At 38.1% G+C, this 15,244-nt stretch overlaps 1 protein-coding gene across 8 annotated transcripts in view; it reads right to left on the reverse strand.

Moving 5' to 3' along the window:
* B3GNTL1 (UDP-GlcNAc:betaGal beta-1,3-N-acetylglucosaminyltransferase like 1) overlaps positions 1–15,244 on the reverse strand; it is a 107,513-nt gene that overhangs the window by 65,988 nt on the left and 26,281 nt on the right. For 4 of the 8 annotated variants that reach the window (XM_064728164.1, XM_064728165.1, XM_064728167.1 and 1 more), the window contains one exon: positions 11,332–11,427. In XM_064728164.1, the coding sequence (XP_064584234.1) occupies positions 11,332–11,427 (96 nt within the window). Of the gene's footprint in view, positions 1–11,331; positions 11,428–12,212; positions 12,229–12,291; positions 12,373–13,267; positions 13,284–15,244 lie in introns of those variants that run through there. The other 4 variants (XM_064728174.1, XM_064728170.1, XM_064728171.1 and 1 more) reach the window with 4 other exon arrangements.

Genomic DNA, 15,244 nt, shown 5'->3' on the forward strand with positions numbered 1-15,244 from the left:
TTAGGTTTTTACAGCAACTGTTAATTAGCAATCCTTAATTGTCCTGCCTTTAGAAGGCTCAGGGTGTACTGGCTGGGGCTGCTCCAGGAGTTCTTCTTCACCAGAACTTCCATCCTGGATGCATTGGCATCTTTCACACTAAAAATTTCTATCTGTGAGCATTGTTTATGCATTATTCCTATCAAATTAGCACAAGCCCTGCCACAGCAGTGGCAGTTTGCCATCAAGGCTGAAGCTGTGTTATAATTTTCACTGAAGAGAAGGTTGAATTGAGTTCTATGTCTGGCTGCTTGCACCTGGTATCCTGCTATAAAAGGAGATTTTGGACTTCACCTCTCTTCAATACAGAACTTGAAACTAAAGTATCAGAAAACACATGCTTGCTACTGAGGCATGTAATTTCTTCCTTCCTCTTTATTCTAAAATTATTCACGTTACCTACTTGATGAAAAAAAAAAAAAAAGAAGCCCAGCAACCCAAGCTTTGAGTGAGATTCTTATCACAGGGACCCAGTTCTCAGGCAGCAGTGAAATGCATGCTGTCCTGTCAGACAGAAAATAATTTCTTGTTCCTGAATAACAAAACATGTATTTACTACAGATACTGTTGCAGCCATTTAAGAAATATTTTTATGCTTTGCTTTTGTCATTTTATCAATGCTCTATTTGTGTTCAATGGCATCCTGCATTGTACAGAGCAGCAGGATGACAGACCCAATCACTGCAACTTGACATTAACGTGCTCACATTCCATGGCTATAAAAGCCATGAAAGAGTGAATTTAATATATGGCAGAGCACCAGAAATTTGTTTTTGTTTGTTTCTTTCAAATTTTACAAACCATCTCTCTGATCCTGAATAGCAACCAGGTCCACAAAGTTTCCTCTCCTTCCACTAAGCTGGTTCTGTTCGTTCTCCTCTGACCATGGCCTCCCAAAGGACCAGGGATGATTTCTCCATCACTGCCTCCACCTGCCAAACTAGAAGATCAGAAGTACTTTGCAGACAAAAATGTTTCTAATTTTCCACCACTAATATATGATTATTTATACAGCTCTAGCAGCAAAGAGGAAAATGGGAATTCATTGAATATGGCATCAACAGCATCATTAATTCAACAAGCCCATTCAGTACAGAGACAAAATGAGCTACAGTAAAAATTCCTTTAACTACTGGGAAATTCCTATTTACATAAGCATGCCAAGCAGTGCTGACAACAGCAGAGGTGCCCCAGATCACCTGCAACCATCAGAATTTTACAGAAAATGGCTCTGAAGGCAAAAGGATAACACTTCATCAAGTTTCATTTGCAGGAAATTGCTTCCATGTAAGTTACTGTGTAAAAATACATTCAAATTTGGGAGGGACTGTGCTTTAAATATGGTTCAAGCTAAAAGGATTAAAATGTGACATGACACAGTGGCAATTACTGCAGTAAATGAAAGGGTCAGCTGTTCTGTGCTTTCTGAAAGGAGGAGGCAAACATCTAGCGAAGAAACAAAATCCATAAAAAGTTTTCAACCCGTCATTTTGTATCAATGGACATAGATCTCTCAGAGCAGAACACTGAGCCTTCGAGCACCATTATTCTTTCAGCCCAGGGACAGAACCAAGGCCAACAAAAGTGACTTTGTACACTTGGACTGGGCTGCAGCCCCCAGGACCTGCTCGCGCTGACAGGAAATCGCCGCAGCCTCGAGCCTTCATCTACCCACGTGAACCACAGACCACAGACCAGCCTCTGTTCTCTCCTAATTGTCAACATCTGCTCTGCACAGCTATGAATAATTGTATGACACACACAAAAAAATCTCTCCTACTGACTCCAAAGGGTTTGTGTTTTTCTTTTTTGTTTCTTTTTGAAGTTTGGCTCCTAGGTTAAGATTTGCATTCTTCTGAAAGACGCCACTAAAATGGAATTCGGGGTGAGCAGGAAAAGCTGATGGTGTTGGTTATTCCTTTCTAAAGTCAGGTGGCCAAATAAATGGCAGTTGAGATGAAACATTATTTTCAAATATTGGAGAGAAATGGAGCACCAGCCCACTGGTGGAGGCAGCAAGCTCCATGAGAGGTAGCCGTGATCCCACTGACTGCTTGATTCATGCCAAGTACAACAAACCTCAAATATCCCAGCCCTAAAAAAGTGAGGATGCAGATGTGCCAATGGACACATCAGCATGACTTGAGTTTCAGTTCAGAGAACAAACACATTTGAGGACAGCTCAGCAGCACTGCCATTTGAAACCTCCACTTTCCTGCTCTTTTAAGTGAGCCATCAGGGCTTCTAGGAGTGTCAAACATTTGAATGTAGCAGTTTCTAATTTATTCTCATTTCACAATCACATACTATGGCTAAAACTCCAGGGCCATGGCCATGCTACAATTTTAGATGGTCACTAGGCCTGGCTAAAAAGGGAGAGGAGAAAGGAAAAAGGGAGATGCACATCAGCCTGTCTGCAGCCCTCATTAGCAATGGGGCTCTCCATGAGCAGGAGAAGCAGAAGAATGGAAGGAGAAATAATTAAAGAACAAATCACAAGGGCAGGCAATCCTTGCCAGTGTAATTCTCAGACACTTTTCCAGGCCGGAACACAACGTGATAAGGTTTTCTCAACTGACTCCTGCACAAAGCAGAGGTTGACTGTTGGCTGCATTAAGGACAACACTAGGAAATAAAAAATCTTTTCTCCTTCAGCTGAAATACTCAGGAAATGCACAGAAGGAACAGAACACCGAGAACATAATGCTAAACATGCCTCTTTTAGTGTCTACACTAAAATGACTCCTTTATCTCTCCTCCTGGCTCCTGTGATAACAGAGCTGAGATTTCCCTGCCGTTTCCCAGCTGTAAATGCTGAGACAGTTCATACCAGCCTGGGCTCAGTATCCCCTTGCTGGCCTGGCAGTGCTCCAAGTGAAGTGTGTAAAAGTGTGTGAGCACATGGACAGTCTGGTTTCTCTCAGAAACATTAAAACCCTTTTAAATTGCCAACCTGGTGACCAATTTACCTCCTTCCTCTGAGGCTTGATGGAGAGAGAGGATTTCATCAACACAGAACTGTTTTCTCCAGTATTTTATAGTTTGAATATTAAGATGACTATTCCTCTGCTACTTTCTTATGGGTAGTTACATTTCAATTTCTTCATCAAAAACTACTAAGCAATCTGCTCCTTGCAAAATGAATGGACAATTAAGGATGTGGTCAACTTGTGGCTCTTTTGTGAAGCATCAGGGGAAGACAAAATTATATGGGGGAAGAGATGAAACCAAGAATGAAGTGAGAAAGTGAAAGCTGTTGAGTGCTGCAACAGCCAGAACAATCAATTCCAAAAGCTGCAGTGGAAGAACATGGCAAAAATGAAACGTAACAACAAAACCCACCAAAGAAAATACAGAGTATAAGATCTGCCCATACAGTCCCAAAGTCCCCAGAATTACAGTGAAAAACCAGGGGGTTTCAGAAAAATAAAAGTCTGGAATGCATGCTCAAAATAATTTTCAATTGTCACTGAAACTATTAGGTGATAGTAAACACAAACTTGGACCATGGTTTTTTAGCTTTTTCCACATAACATGGCAAAGGAGCTTAAAAACGGGTACACTAGATGAGACAAATCAAACCAGAGGCAGAAGCATTTGTGTAATATGTGCAACCTGATGTAGAAAAATCAAAAAATGTCCAATAACCAACACCCTCCCAAAAAAAAGGGAAAAAAAGGGAAAAAAGCAAGCTTAAGCTGCATTACTGACAACACACTTATTTTGTCTTTTGTCTAGATAAATTCTCCAATGTTATAAATTTTAAAGTATTATTTTAAGTACAGTTTGAACTATTCACTAGACAGCAAGCAGTTTCTGCCATTTGTCTTTTCTACTTCATAAAATAATCATAACCCTGAGAATCATATATTCCTGATTATATTTATTTCATTCTGACATTATTACAGCATAGGTATGCAAAGAATTATCCAAAATAAATACAGACCTCTTGGCATTCTCTGAATTATACACCTGAAAATAATAATTCCTTTTACTATACAAACTTTCTGAACACCTATCTTTTATGTTGGCAGGCATGATTCAGATCCACTCCAGTAAACTCAACACCATAAATGAATGGTACCTAATTAGTCTAATAAAAAGAAGCCTAGTAACATCTGCTTTTTCTGTTTCAGTAGCTCTGAAGAAATCAAAGCAGTTTGCAGCAACTCCTAAATCCTCCTACTCTGCTTACCTGCAGCATTTGCTTTTATATATTTTCTATATTTTTGTATATATATTTGCAGCTCTGTAGTTTGTTATTGCAGCTAGCCCCAATACTGTTCCTTACCCTGACAGGCAGAAAGACAAAATCCATTCCAGAGGCTCCAAGCTGGGGGTCCAAGGCCCCTTTCCTCTCTTGAGCCAAGGCTGGAGGCAGCTCGTGGGGACACATTTTCATAAATAGAGTTTAGTTCCTCTCTAAAGTGGGGAGGAGTCAGAAAAGGGTTAAATCACCTCACACTTATGTCTCCAATTGGGGATTTCTGTCAGTTATGCTGATTTGCTGAATTTCTCCAACTGTATTCACTCCATGCAGGGGTGGGCATTTTCCATACCTGCCCCTTGGAGGCCTCCAGTAAAGACCAGCCTTTATTCTACCTCCTATACTGATATTTGCTGTTTCATTTTGAGGTTCTTTAAGGCATCAGTGGAACTGGAAATGCTGCTCACGTTCAGGATGATGAAATTGCCATAAGTGAAAATATCCATTTTTTATGAAAAAGGACATGCTGCTCACAGCTACATTGATCCAAGCTAATGCACTGAAAAGCTCACTGTAATTTATTTGCATGATTTCAGCTCAAGAAATTCTAATCACAGTCCATTTGGCCAAGACTGTAAAAACACAACAAAAATCCCATGTCCTGTTTGTCACACTTGTACTAAGGAAAAAAAAATACATAAAAACTGAATTACTCATTAAATCTGGATTCTTAAACTCCAAAGCTGTCAGATTGGACAATGACTCTGGCTTTTTTACAACACAGAAAGGAAAAATATAAATTCAAACCCAACAGTATAATATATATTGTTAATACTTGTGAGAGGATATGGGGGATGTAAATATTTTAAAACTCAGCTTCCTTAAGCAGTTAAAAAATCAGAAAAGCAACAACTACCATGGAGACAAATGTCAAACAGGGCAGGGTGAAGTCAGTATAAAAAAGTATTAAGGAACAAAATCTTGAGTGTGACAGATCAAATAGAATGGGCTTAACTCCTGCTCATACACAATTTTTAAAACAGTGAAAAGCTGTTCAGTGTGCAGTTACCAAAGAGAAATCTTTTTTCCTATGTATAAGGCTACAAGAGGGAGCTGCATTGCATATAAAATATATTTGAAATCCATACATTTATAGAAGCCACATTAAAAATATTTCTCTTCTTTTTTGGAATCAGCACTTTGATTTTCAAATTCAAAGAAAGCAAATTACAGAAGTAAAGGGTGTATCAACTCTGTGCTCTCACATATGGACAACCAACTGAAAAATAAACATCACTGAGTTGGAAATGTCTGTTTGGAGTGGGCTTTTTGTTCTGAAAGGAAAAAAAAGTTAGGGCTACTTCAATATCCTATCTATTACTTTAAAATAAAGACTGGATTTTGTCCCTCAAAAAGAGGAAAAAGTTCCTTAAACTATAAAAGGCAGTGATATTGAAGTGAAAGTGAAGCTTAAGGGTTGTTTATTTGGAAGTCAGCACAAGGACATCAACAGGATAAATATGGCAGATCAAACAAGAGCTAAGTGGAGCACGCAGAAACTGGAAATTATTAGTTAGCTCCATCCATGTCCTTAACTGCAGCTCTAAATGAACAAATTGTCTTGAATTTATTTTAACATCTTGCCCGATTTTTCAAAGTAATATTTAAGAGTATTGAGGAGACATAAATGGCAATAGTAACTTGGAAGGCAAATTATGCATTTCTGAAAATTCAGTCCTGGACAATTTCCCTTTAGACGTGGCATTACTTGTCCATCTCCTACATCAAATGTCTATTAAAATGGCATTTAGGATGCAAATCCTTATTGGTATCATTAATTACTAAAATTAATTAAATTATTAAAATTTAATTACTAAAATACAAGAAAATATCATCAGCTGAAGCAGCTTATAGCTCACGCAGAAATAGCGGTTTCCTACCAGTTTCATTTCTATGTCCATCAAAGTCATATCAGGCTTTTTCTGCCATACAAGAATCCGTCATGCTGTAATGCTGCATTCATCAAGAACATTTTGGAATAAATTCAAACTTATTGTAATCACAAGTCCCTTTTATACTAAATTACAATATTTCTGCTCCATTTTAACATTATCATGTATTATGAGCCACATTCCAGCCTTGTTTAATCATGCAAATTATCAGGCAAGATATGAAGAGGAAAAATACGAATTATTTAACACTCCTTCCCCTATGGGACACCTTTAAACTCATGCAAAACTGCACACACACAAAGCACAAGCTGTATACATTTCTGAATTCCAGCAAACCTGTTTCTAAGTTCAAAATATGTGACCCTGAGCTGCCTTTTCATAAAGCCTCACTGGGAAGTTCTAATTGTGCTTTGAGTTCACAGATGTGGCTAAGCCACTTCTCATTAAACTTTCTAGAATTCCATGAACCCTTTGACATGTATTTTCACATGTAAATATAAACACTGTCAAGCTTGTGAAACTTTGGTTCATTCTCCTCCAGACGAGAACAAGGATCAACCAACCACAAAAGGAAGAAGCCAGTTGGGTTTTTTTTTTTTTAATATGGTACAGGCTCAATCCCATAGAAATACCCATTCCAGATTACTGCTGGAATCTGCTGTAATAACCAGCAACTTTGGCTTTTTCACTCAGCAGAAAAACATCAGGGTTTCACTATTAATGCCACATTTTTAAATAATATGGGTCAAGGAAGAGGAAACAGTGATCAAAAAAAATCCCAAGGAAGTGTTGAGTATCTTTTTATTGAAAGACAACAAACACAAGTGAGCCATTAATAGTGGCAAAGATGGGGGGAGGGAGGGAGGGGGAGGGTGGAGGGGATTTCAATCAGCCTTTTCATGTTTTATTCATTCTTAAGTAAGAAAGCCTTTCCCTCTGGCCAGTTTTTGCCTTTACTAACATAACCAGACAACAGGCATTGCATACATCCACTGTCAGATTGCTGCCTTGATTATTATTTCAGTTGTGACACATGGACAGCCAACCCAAGCACTAATAAAGTGGAATTTTCTGTCTGTAGGTAGACAAAAAAACAGCTGCTGTAAGCCAGAGATATTCAATCCTTGGTCCACCTGGAAAATTCATCCTACTTGCAATCTACTCCCACCACTGAGAAGTTCCTGATTGAGCCACATGATGAAAATGGAATATTGAGTGCACTGAATTGATGGAAAGAAAAGGTCAGCCATACTGTCAGGTCCTTCTTGCCTTTAAAAAAAGCTGAACACTCTGACTCCACCACAATGCTGGAATTATTGCCAAATTAAGCATCTGTAGTAAATGCTGATTTGTAGCATGAATCTTTATCAAATATTAATTAAACTCAAATAAAGGACGACTTAGTAAGTAGAAAAGCAGTTTTTAAAGCTGTCAGTGAAATGTAACAGGCATCTTTTAGAGCACAGAGACGTGTGCTATGAAATATAAATTATTGCTCTTCTTTCAGGTGGTTGGCAGAGATTATTGCTGGGAACCACAAATCACCTGTGACAATTTCCAGATTTATCCAACACCAAGAGCCCCAAGATAACCTGCAAAACCCAGCATGTATCAGGAAGTCATACAGACACAGTCACCCAGGCTATTTCAGACAGTTATTTATCTACATGAGCTACTTATCTCCAGTCCAGCCTTATCACCCACAGGCCCTTCCTTTTGGCACGAGGCTCCTCAGGAGTCACTCTCAGTTTGCTGCCTGCTTCCTAAATCAAAAACCACGTGAAGGGGTGGAAATGTCTTGTCTTTGAGGAGGAAAAAATGGTAGGTGAGGTGGGATTGTGCTTCAGGCTGCACAGAATACTTCACAGGCTGAAAGACTAAACTAACCCAAAGCAGTGAGTGAACAGATGTGGTCATGAACTCAGCTCTTTTACTTACAGTCCTCATAAATATTTGTGCAATTAATCCAACCTTAAAACCATCCAGAACTTTTCACTTACACAGCCCAGTAAACATTTCCAGTGTAAAAGAAGGGCTGCACGATCAAACCTCAGGCACATTTACAAGCACAATTTGGACTCAGATATCCCACTGGATTTGTTTTAATCTACATTTTTTTCCACTTACTTCAACATCAAAACAGCCAGTTCTCTTAATTTGTTTGCTCATTTTCTTCCTGTACCTGTCACTGTGATCTGCACTTACTGAACAGTTACAATTATCCTTTTTTATTTGTTTTTTTTTTTACTCTTGGCCAGAAAGAGCAAGTCTTCAGAACACATGTATTTAGGGTTTATATCAGTATACCCATAAAAGTGTGGTTTGCTCACCTGCCATTTATGCAGAAGGTAACACTGCAGAAGCAAATATTGATCTTTGAAAAAGTAGCTTTTTCATCATCATGCTCTCTTTGTACTCTCTCACTCCCACCACACTCTCTGGGGTATATATTCTGAAATTTCACGCATACCATAAAATATCTTTGGAATGTTACAGTATAATTGTTTAGAGAAACATTTAATGGATGAGTAAGCATCAAGAGGCCAGGGCTAGGGGAAAAGTTAAAATGCTGGCAGCATTTTGTATTGAAAGATCTTCTCAGCATGAGGACCGGGGATGGGCATTTGATCCAAAAATCTGGTATTGACTCAAGGAAACAAAAAACAAACCAGCATCCAGCACAGAGGTGTCTGAAGGCACTTCCCAAAACATCTGTGTCCAACCACAGCTCCCAAACCTGGCTCTGGGCACTGCCCAGCAGAGCAATCCAGGGCCACAGGAAATTATTTGATCAATAACATAAACATTTTGATAAACAACATGATCTTGACAATTGGCTGTTTTTTTCTTTTGGAATTGGTCCCTTGGTTTCCCCATTCCCAGCACAAATAATCTGCATGTGCATGGTGTGGAAACACAGCAGAAGTGACTGGAAAGAGCTGGGCACTGAGTACAGAGACAGCTAAAAAAAAGCTAAACGTGCTTTCACTACAGGAATCTGCTGCAGATTTATTTAATTTATAATGTGCTGTAAATTAAAGCAAATTTTCCTCAATTCCCTGAAGGACTGCTCCTCTCAGAGATTCTGCAAATCCATTAGCACAGGTCCATCATTATAGATTTTTTGGGGTTTATGTACTGAAGAGAGTCTAAAAATACACAAAATAAAGCATATGATATGGATAGATGAGTGGGACCTTAGATAATTGATTCTAATTGATTCATATCCTGATTAAATTATTAGAGTACAGCTGAAATGGCTTTTACTCCCAATTCTTCCTCTGTCCCACACTGTTTTAAGTAAGAAAAAGCAAAATAATTATCCCCCTATGCGAACTGCTAATTTGAAGACTACAAAAGCAGAAGTGCCACGTGCTCACAGAAACCAAGCAGCTCTTTTAGCTCCAAAGCTGGGAAAGCCAAGGTGCCCCAGGCTCATGTCACAGCTGAGGTTTGACAATTGGGCACCTAAAATCTCCCTCAAGGGGAGCCTGTGGTGCTTAACAGTATGTGAGTTGGAGCTGGTGCAGCACAATTTCTCCAAAACTTCAGATATTCATGGAATTCTCAGAAATCTACTGTCTTTGAGGAACTTCTGTTTCTGCATTCAGCTTAGTGGGAACAGGTAGTACGATAAAAATAATGAGGAACACACAAATAGTGTGAATCTATAAAGCTCATCTTGTTAAACTCATTAAATACCACAAGTTCTGCTGGTTCCAAACACAATGTTTGATCCAAAACTGCTAATCTACCTGTAAATTGTATGATTCTAAATTATATGGAAAAATAATGCATTTATTAAGGTTTTAAGAAATATTAGTAGCATGTAAGATTGCAAGGGATTTCCCAGGTCATCATATTTGCATCCTACTGTTGGAAACACAATATTAAATAATCTCTTACAGAACACATTGATTCCCATCTTATTTAAAACAAGGGTTTTGGTTTGTTTTTTTTTTTTGAATAATCTCAAAATCAGAATATTTGTTTTAATTTTCCACTTAATTCATCAAAGATTAAGTGGCCATTTAGCTGAAACACTTCAGATTGTGTAGGACAAGCTTTTACATCCTCAAGCTTTTCTTTCTTTTCACCAGAGCAGTAATCCAGATGCTGTCAGATAAATACACTGGTTTAAATCTGTATTTTTTCTAATGCCACACTCACAGGCAAATCCAAATATTCCTTGGGTAACTTTTTCTGTAATTACCCTGCTTTGGTGAATTACAGGGAGCTGTAATACCACTGATTTTAAACAAGGTCTGCAGATTACTCCTTGTGTTACAATGACCATAGTGGGGCCTGCCAGTGTTTTTTTGGAGTTAAGGTATAATGGAGTTTATAATGAAGTCTAACAAATAAGGATATGTTAATCTTTTCAACCACTTAAATTCAAGGAAATCAAAACCAAATGTCTTTCTAACACAGCATCCCAAAACCCAAGCCCAAATACTTGGATCTCACAGCCTGCTGGGATGTTTTCTGCAAACCATCCATTAGATTTCCTATATTCTGTACAACATTCCTCCACAAGCTGGATTGATTTCTTCCACAGCTTAACTTGTTTTTGCCAAAGTCTCTTTTAGTCTCTATTTTAGTTCAGCATTGGCCTCCTGCCTAATGAAACAACTGTTCTTTATGCCAAAAACTGTCATCTTCAGTTGCACAAGATGCATCTCACTTACAAACAATGTATAATGAGCCCAATGTTTAATGCCTGAAGAACTGCTGCTTTAAAATCATCCCAAGCAAAACTTAAACAGATACAGGAGTGGTCAGTACCTTGGGTGGGAGAAGGACTATTCTCAAGAAAGATTTTTTTCCCCCTTTTGTATCGAAATCCACTTTTTGAAAAGAAAACCATAATTTTAGAACATGAAAGCATATGTAGTAACACAGGCAGTGAGACACGTGAGGCTCACTCCAAACCTGAAAGCTTCATTCTCACTCAGGGTGAGGTCATTGCTCTGTAATGATCACCTGCACCACAACCTTGGCTTCTCTTGAACAAACTATGTTTAAATCTGATCACCTTAATAAACTATCAAGTGATGGGCTGAAAAAAGTCCATCCAAATAAAGCTGTTATGCTGTTTTTCTGTAATTTCAGAGCCAGCTGAAGCAGAGGTACCTGTGTAAGGAGCTGCTCCTGGCTGAGGTTGTTGATCCAGCGAGTGTATCGCTCAGTGGAGTCCAGTGGCTCTCTTCTCACTTGGCAACCAATGATCTAAAGCAGAATTACACAAATCCCCTAGGTTAAACTCTGTACACCCACGTGGCAACAAAACAGTATCACAAAATAAACATTCAGGACATGGCAACTCCAGGAATTATCTACACAGTCCTTACTAGCCCCCTTCTAGGTTCATAAGGTAATATGGTACAGTTGCTCTGTTCAAATGTTAAATAGTTACAGACTTTAAAGGTCTCTAGGAAACACTGAGGACTATCTTTACAATAACCTCATTTTTGGGAATATTGGAATAATTTTGGTTGAAATTTTCAAAGGAAATTTTCCATAGGCAGACATCTAGAATGCAAAATGTCAACCAAAAGTTACTCCACCAAATGAAAAGTGGAACTTGAGTAACACCAGACTATCCTGCCAACAGTCCCATAACCCATAATACCCCTCATTATTTTCAATTAATATAAAATAAGCAAAATCCCCTTCATATTCTGATTTATTTTGTTCATGGCAGAACAGTGCAGACACCTGATTTTAATTTGGTCACTGAAGCACTGTCCACCCATGTGAGCAATATCTCCAAATCTAATACTCTTCTGTAGCTGTAGGGGTTAAATATGAATTTTAATACTATTATGCCAGTAGTTGATCAGAAAGCTTCCAATATGTATCAGAGAATATCAGCAGGATCACATGTATGCACAGACACACATTAATGCAATTTCATAGAACACTGAACTGTTCACAAATCTCTGATTAGAGAAGGAAAAAGCTGAGGAGAACCCCAGGAGTGTGACTGGACAGAACTCTGCTGTTTGCTCCACCTGAAATCTGCAGTCTATGAAAAACCTTCAGGGTATCACAGGGCTTAATAATTTATGCAAAGTATAAACTGTTTTATACCAAGTGTTTTATACCAATTACTGCACTCCCATCATGGTGTAACTCTCCATTTCTCTTCCTGATTTTTCAGGTGCTTCCCACTGAGGATGTGTTTGTCCACTGAGAACTAACACCACAGGTTTTTAGTGTTTCTGAACACTAATTTCTGATAAGTTCTGATCAAGAACAGGTGGGAAACCCCCTTGGTTTATTTTCCACCCTAAGCATTCATAAATCTTCCAGGTGTCTGTGTTTGCAGAGCTTTAAACTGCTCAGAGACTGAGCAGCCAGGGCAGAGCTCTGCATGTGCAATTGTGAATACTTTTGATGTGGGAACAAAAACACCATGAGAAGATCTTGCTGGGGGACTGCTGGCAATGAAACATCACAATTTAGAATATGATTAAATACAATCAAAATAATAAGCATGGAGAAAAAGAAAATGTTATTTGCTTATCCCAGAAGAATAAACCAGAATGTCTCTGAACTAGGAAATGTTTCCTCAATGACAACAACAAATTACTGTGGAAAACTTCAGTTTCATCCTAACTTAACCCTCACATTACAGCTGAGTAAAACAAAGATATTTTCATAAGGTTAACCTAAAATTCTTTTACACTGAACATTAATTAGAAGAGTTCATAGAGATAATAACATGCAAAAGTCATGTCAGATGTAGGTCTATCCTGTGTGCAAGGATGGTTTTATTTAAAAATAGAACTCTTTCTAGTATTCATTAATCAAAACCTCATTAGCCTTCTCTTGCATATCCTAAGTTTTTCTAACTTTCAAAGACACTTTACAAAACTCTGCATAAAAGGTAAAAGGGAAAAATTATCTTTATTTTATATCTCAAGCTATTCTATAACAGCACAAGATGGACACTTAGTTTCTTTATTTAAAGAGTCACAGTGAAGCCGAACAGATACAGAATACAACGAGCTTTCAAAAGGTGAGAGATTAAAAAGGAGAATTTCAAATTTGTTTTTCTGTAAACCTGCTTCTCAATTGCAGCCACGTAGGAAGTGCAGTCATCTCTTTCCTGGCAGCTTGAAATTTAAATTAGAAGCAGAGGACAGAGTTTCACATTTTTATATTCATTTCTGAGCAGACTGATAATTTCATAAATGCTGTTGGTAATTTAAGCAAACTAAAGCAAATGTTGAATCCAGGTGCTCAGCTAAAGGACTGTAATTCCCTGAAGAACAACTGGTTCAAATCCCAACTCCTCCCACTTGAAGAGAAAATTGAACAGGTTTGATCAATTATCTGTCCACACATGAGGAGAGGTGAAGGCAGACAGCAGTGCCATTAAATCGGATCCTAACAGCTCTTTTCTGATTATACATCACTGTTTGTCATTTCTAGAGTTTGACTTCAAGTCTTAGCCAAAATTCCCTCCTTTTTTCATCTAGCCACACAGATAATTCCACTGCATGCTCCAATTTCCTTCTCTCAATTTTAACTCATCACACTGGTTCTGTACTTACTGTATTTCACATCTTACAGCGCTTTGAGCCTTTTGGAACTGAAAAAAAGTAGGTGAAAATCCTCATCAAATAAAGTTGTTATTTAGGAATTACTGGTATTGCAGTGAGAAAAATCAATGGGTTACATTGAATTTAGCCATAATTTGGAGCACAATCTTTGGAAATGCAACTCTGCAACACAACAGGAAAATAGCTGCAAGCTCATTAACAAAGTTCACTGCTGTAGGAAGTGCTGTGTTTGCACTCCCCTCTGCCCTAAGAGCTGCTTTCTTCTCATTTGCAGAACCACCACCACACAAAGCCACTTTTATCATCATTTAAGAAGTTTGTTTTACAGACAAATGTGAAAATGGCCACGATGCAATCAGGTTCATTTCCAGATCCTCAGCCCAGCAAATCCCCCACCTCTGTGCCCTTCAGCTGTGCCATTCCCTCCCAATGGGACTCTGACTCGTGACTGGGATTTCTGACTTGTGCCCGCAAGATAAACACCACCAAGCTGAGCCTTTGATTCAGCATCTGCAAAGCCCAGCTCATGTAACCAGCTTCTTTCACACAATGAAAATCAGATTATTCAGAGCACAAACAGCTTCCTCCAGCTCCCCTTTGTGTAAGGTGTGGCAGCACAAGCAACTGCACACTGGTTCCATTTCCTCCAAGCCTCACAGAGGTTTTATATTCACTGAGTATTTCCTTAGAGCTTTCAAACTGAAGTCAAAAGTTTTTCACTGTTGCTTTTCTCATAACATTTCAAATACTTTGATAAAAATCTTTCTGGCCTGTATTACACCCATCCCTTCCAACAACCTCTGCATCAAAAATATTCTTTTCAGTGTTTTGAGTATCTGTTTCTATGCAAAAATAATAGAGTTCATCCAAGTTTTAATTTTTGATCTAATTAGACAAGTTTGTTTCTATTATTACAAACTCTGGAGAGTGGCATATACCTGTACCTAGGCATATACCTTACCTACAAGTAATACTAATATTGCATTTCAGCAAGTTTCCAGTAGGAATAAGAAGCCTATTGCATTTACTGTATATGCAATATATACAATAAATGCAATAGGCTTCTTATTCCTACTGGAAACTTGCTGAAATGCAATATTAGTATTACTTGTATAATTAATAATCTATATTATTTTTATATTAATGATATTAATATTACTTGTATAGGAAACAGTACCATGAACAATGAGTAACAGAAATTTCTGGCTCATAGCAAAGGACTATGGCAGTTCAGGAAAAAGTGAAATTCTCATCAGGGCAGAAAATCCTTTCTGTTACCACAGCAATAAGGTAATTTTCTTTCTAGACAGATAATTACTTTTTTAATGTATTAAAGGTAACTTAGAGCTCATTTAGCTTTTTATTTAATTGCAATCAGCATTAGTGTCTCTGGCAAAAAATATAAAAGAATTTATCCTTTATGGCAGCAAGAAACAGTAACAGGAAGAACAGTAAGAGCACAAAATAGGAGATTT

The sequence above is a fragment of the Zonotrichia leucophrys genome, chromosome 18 (assembly GCF_028769735.1).
Source record: "Zonotrichia leucophrys gambelii isolate GWCS_2022_RI chromosome 18, RI_Zleu_2.0, whole genome shotgun sequence".
Lineage (NCBI taxonomy): Eukaryota > Metazoa > Chordata > Aves > Passeriformes > Passerellidae > Zonotrichia > Zonotrichia leucophrys.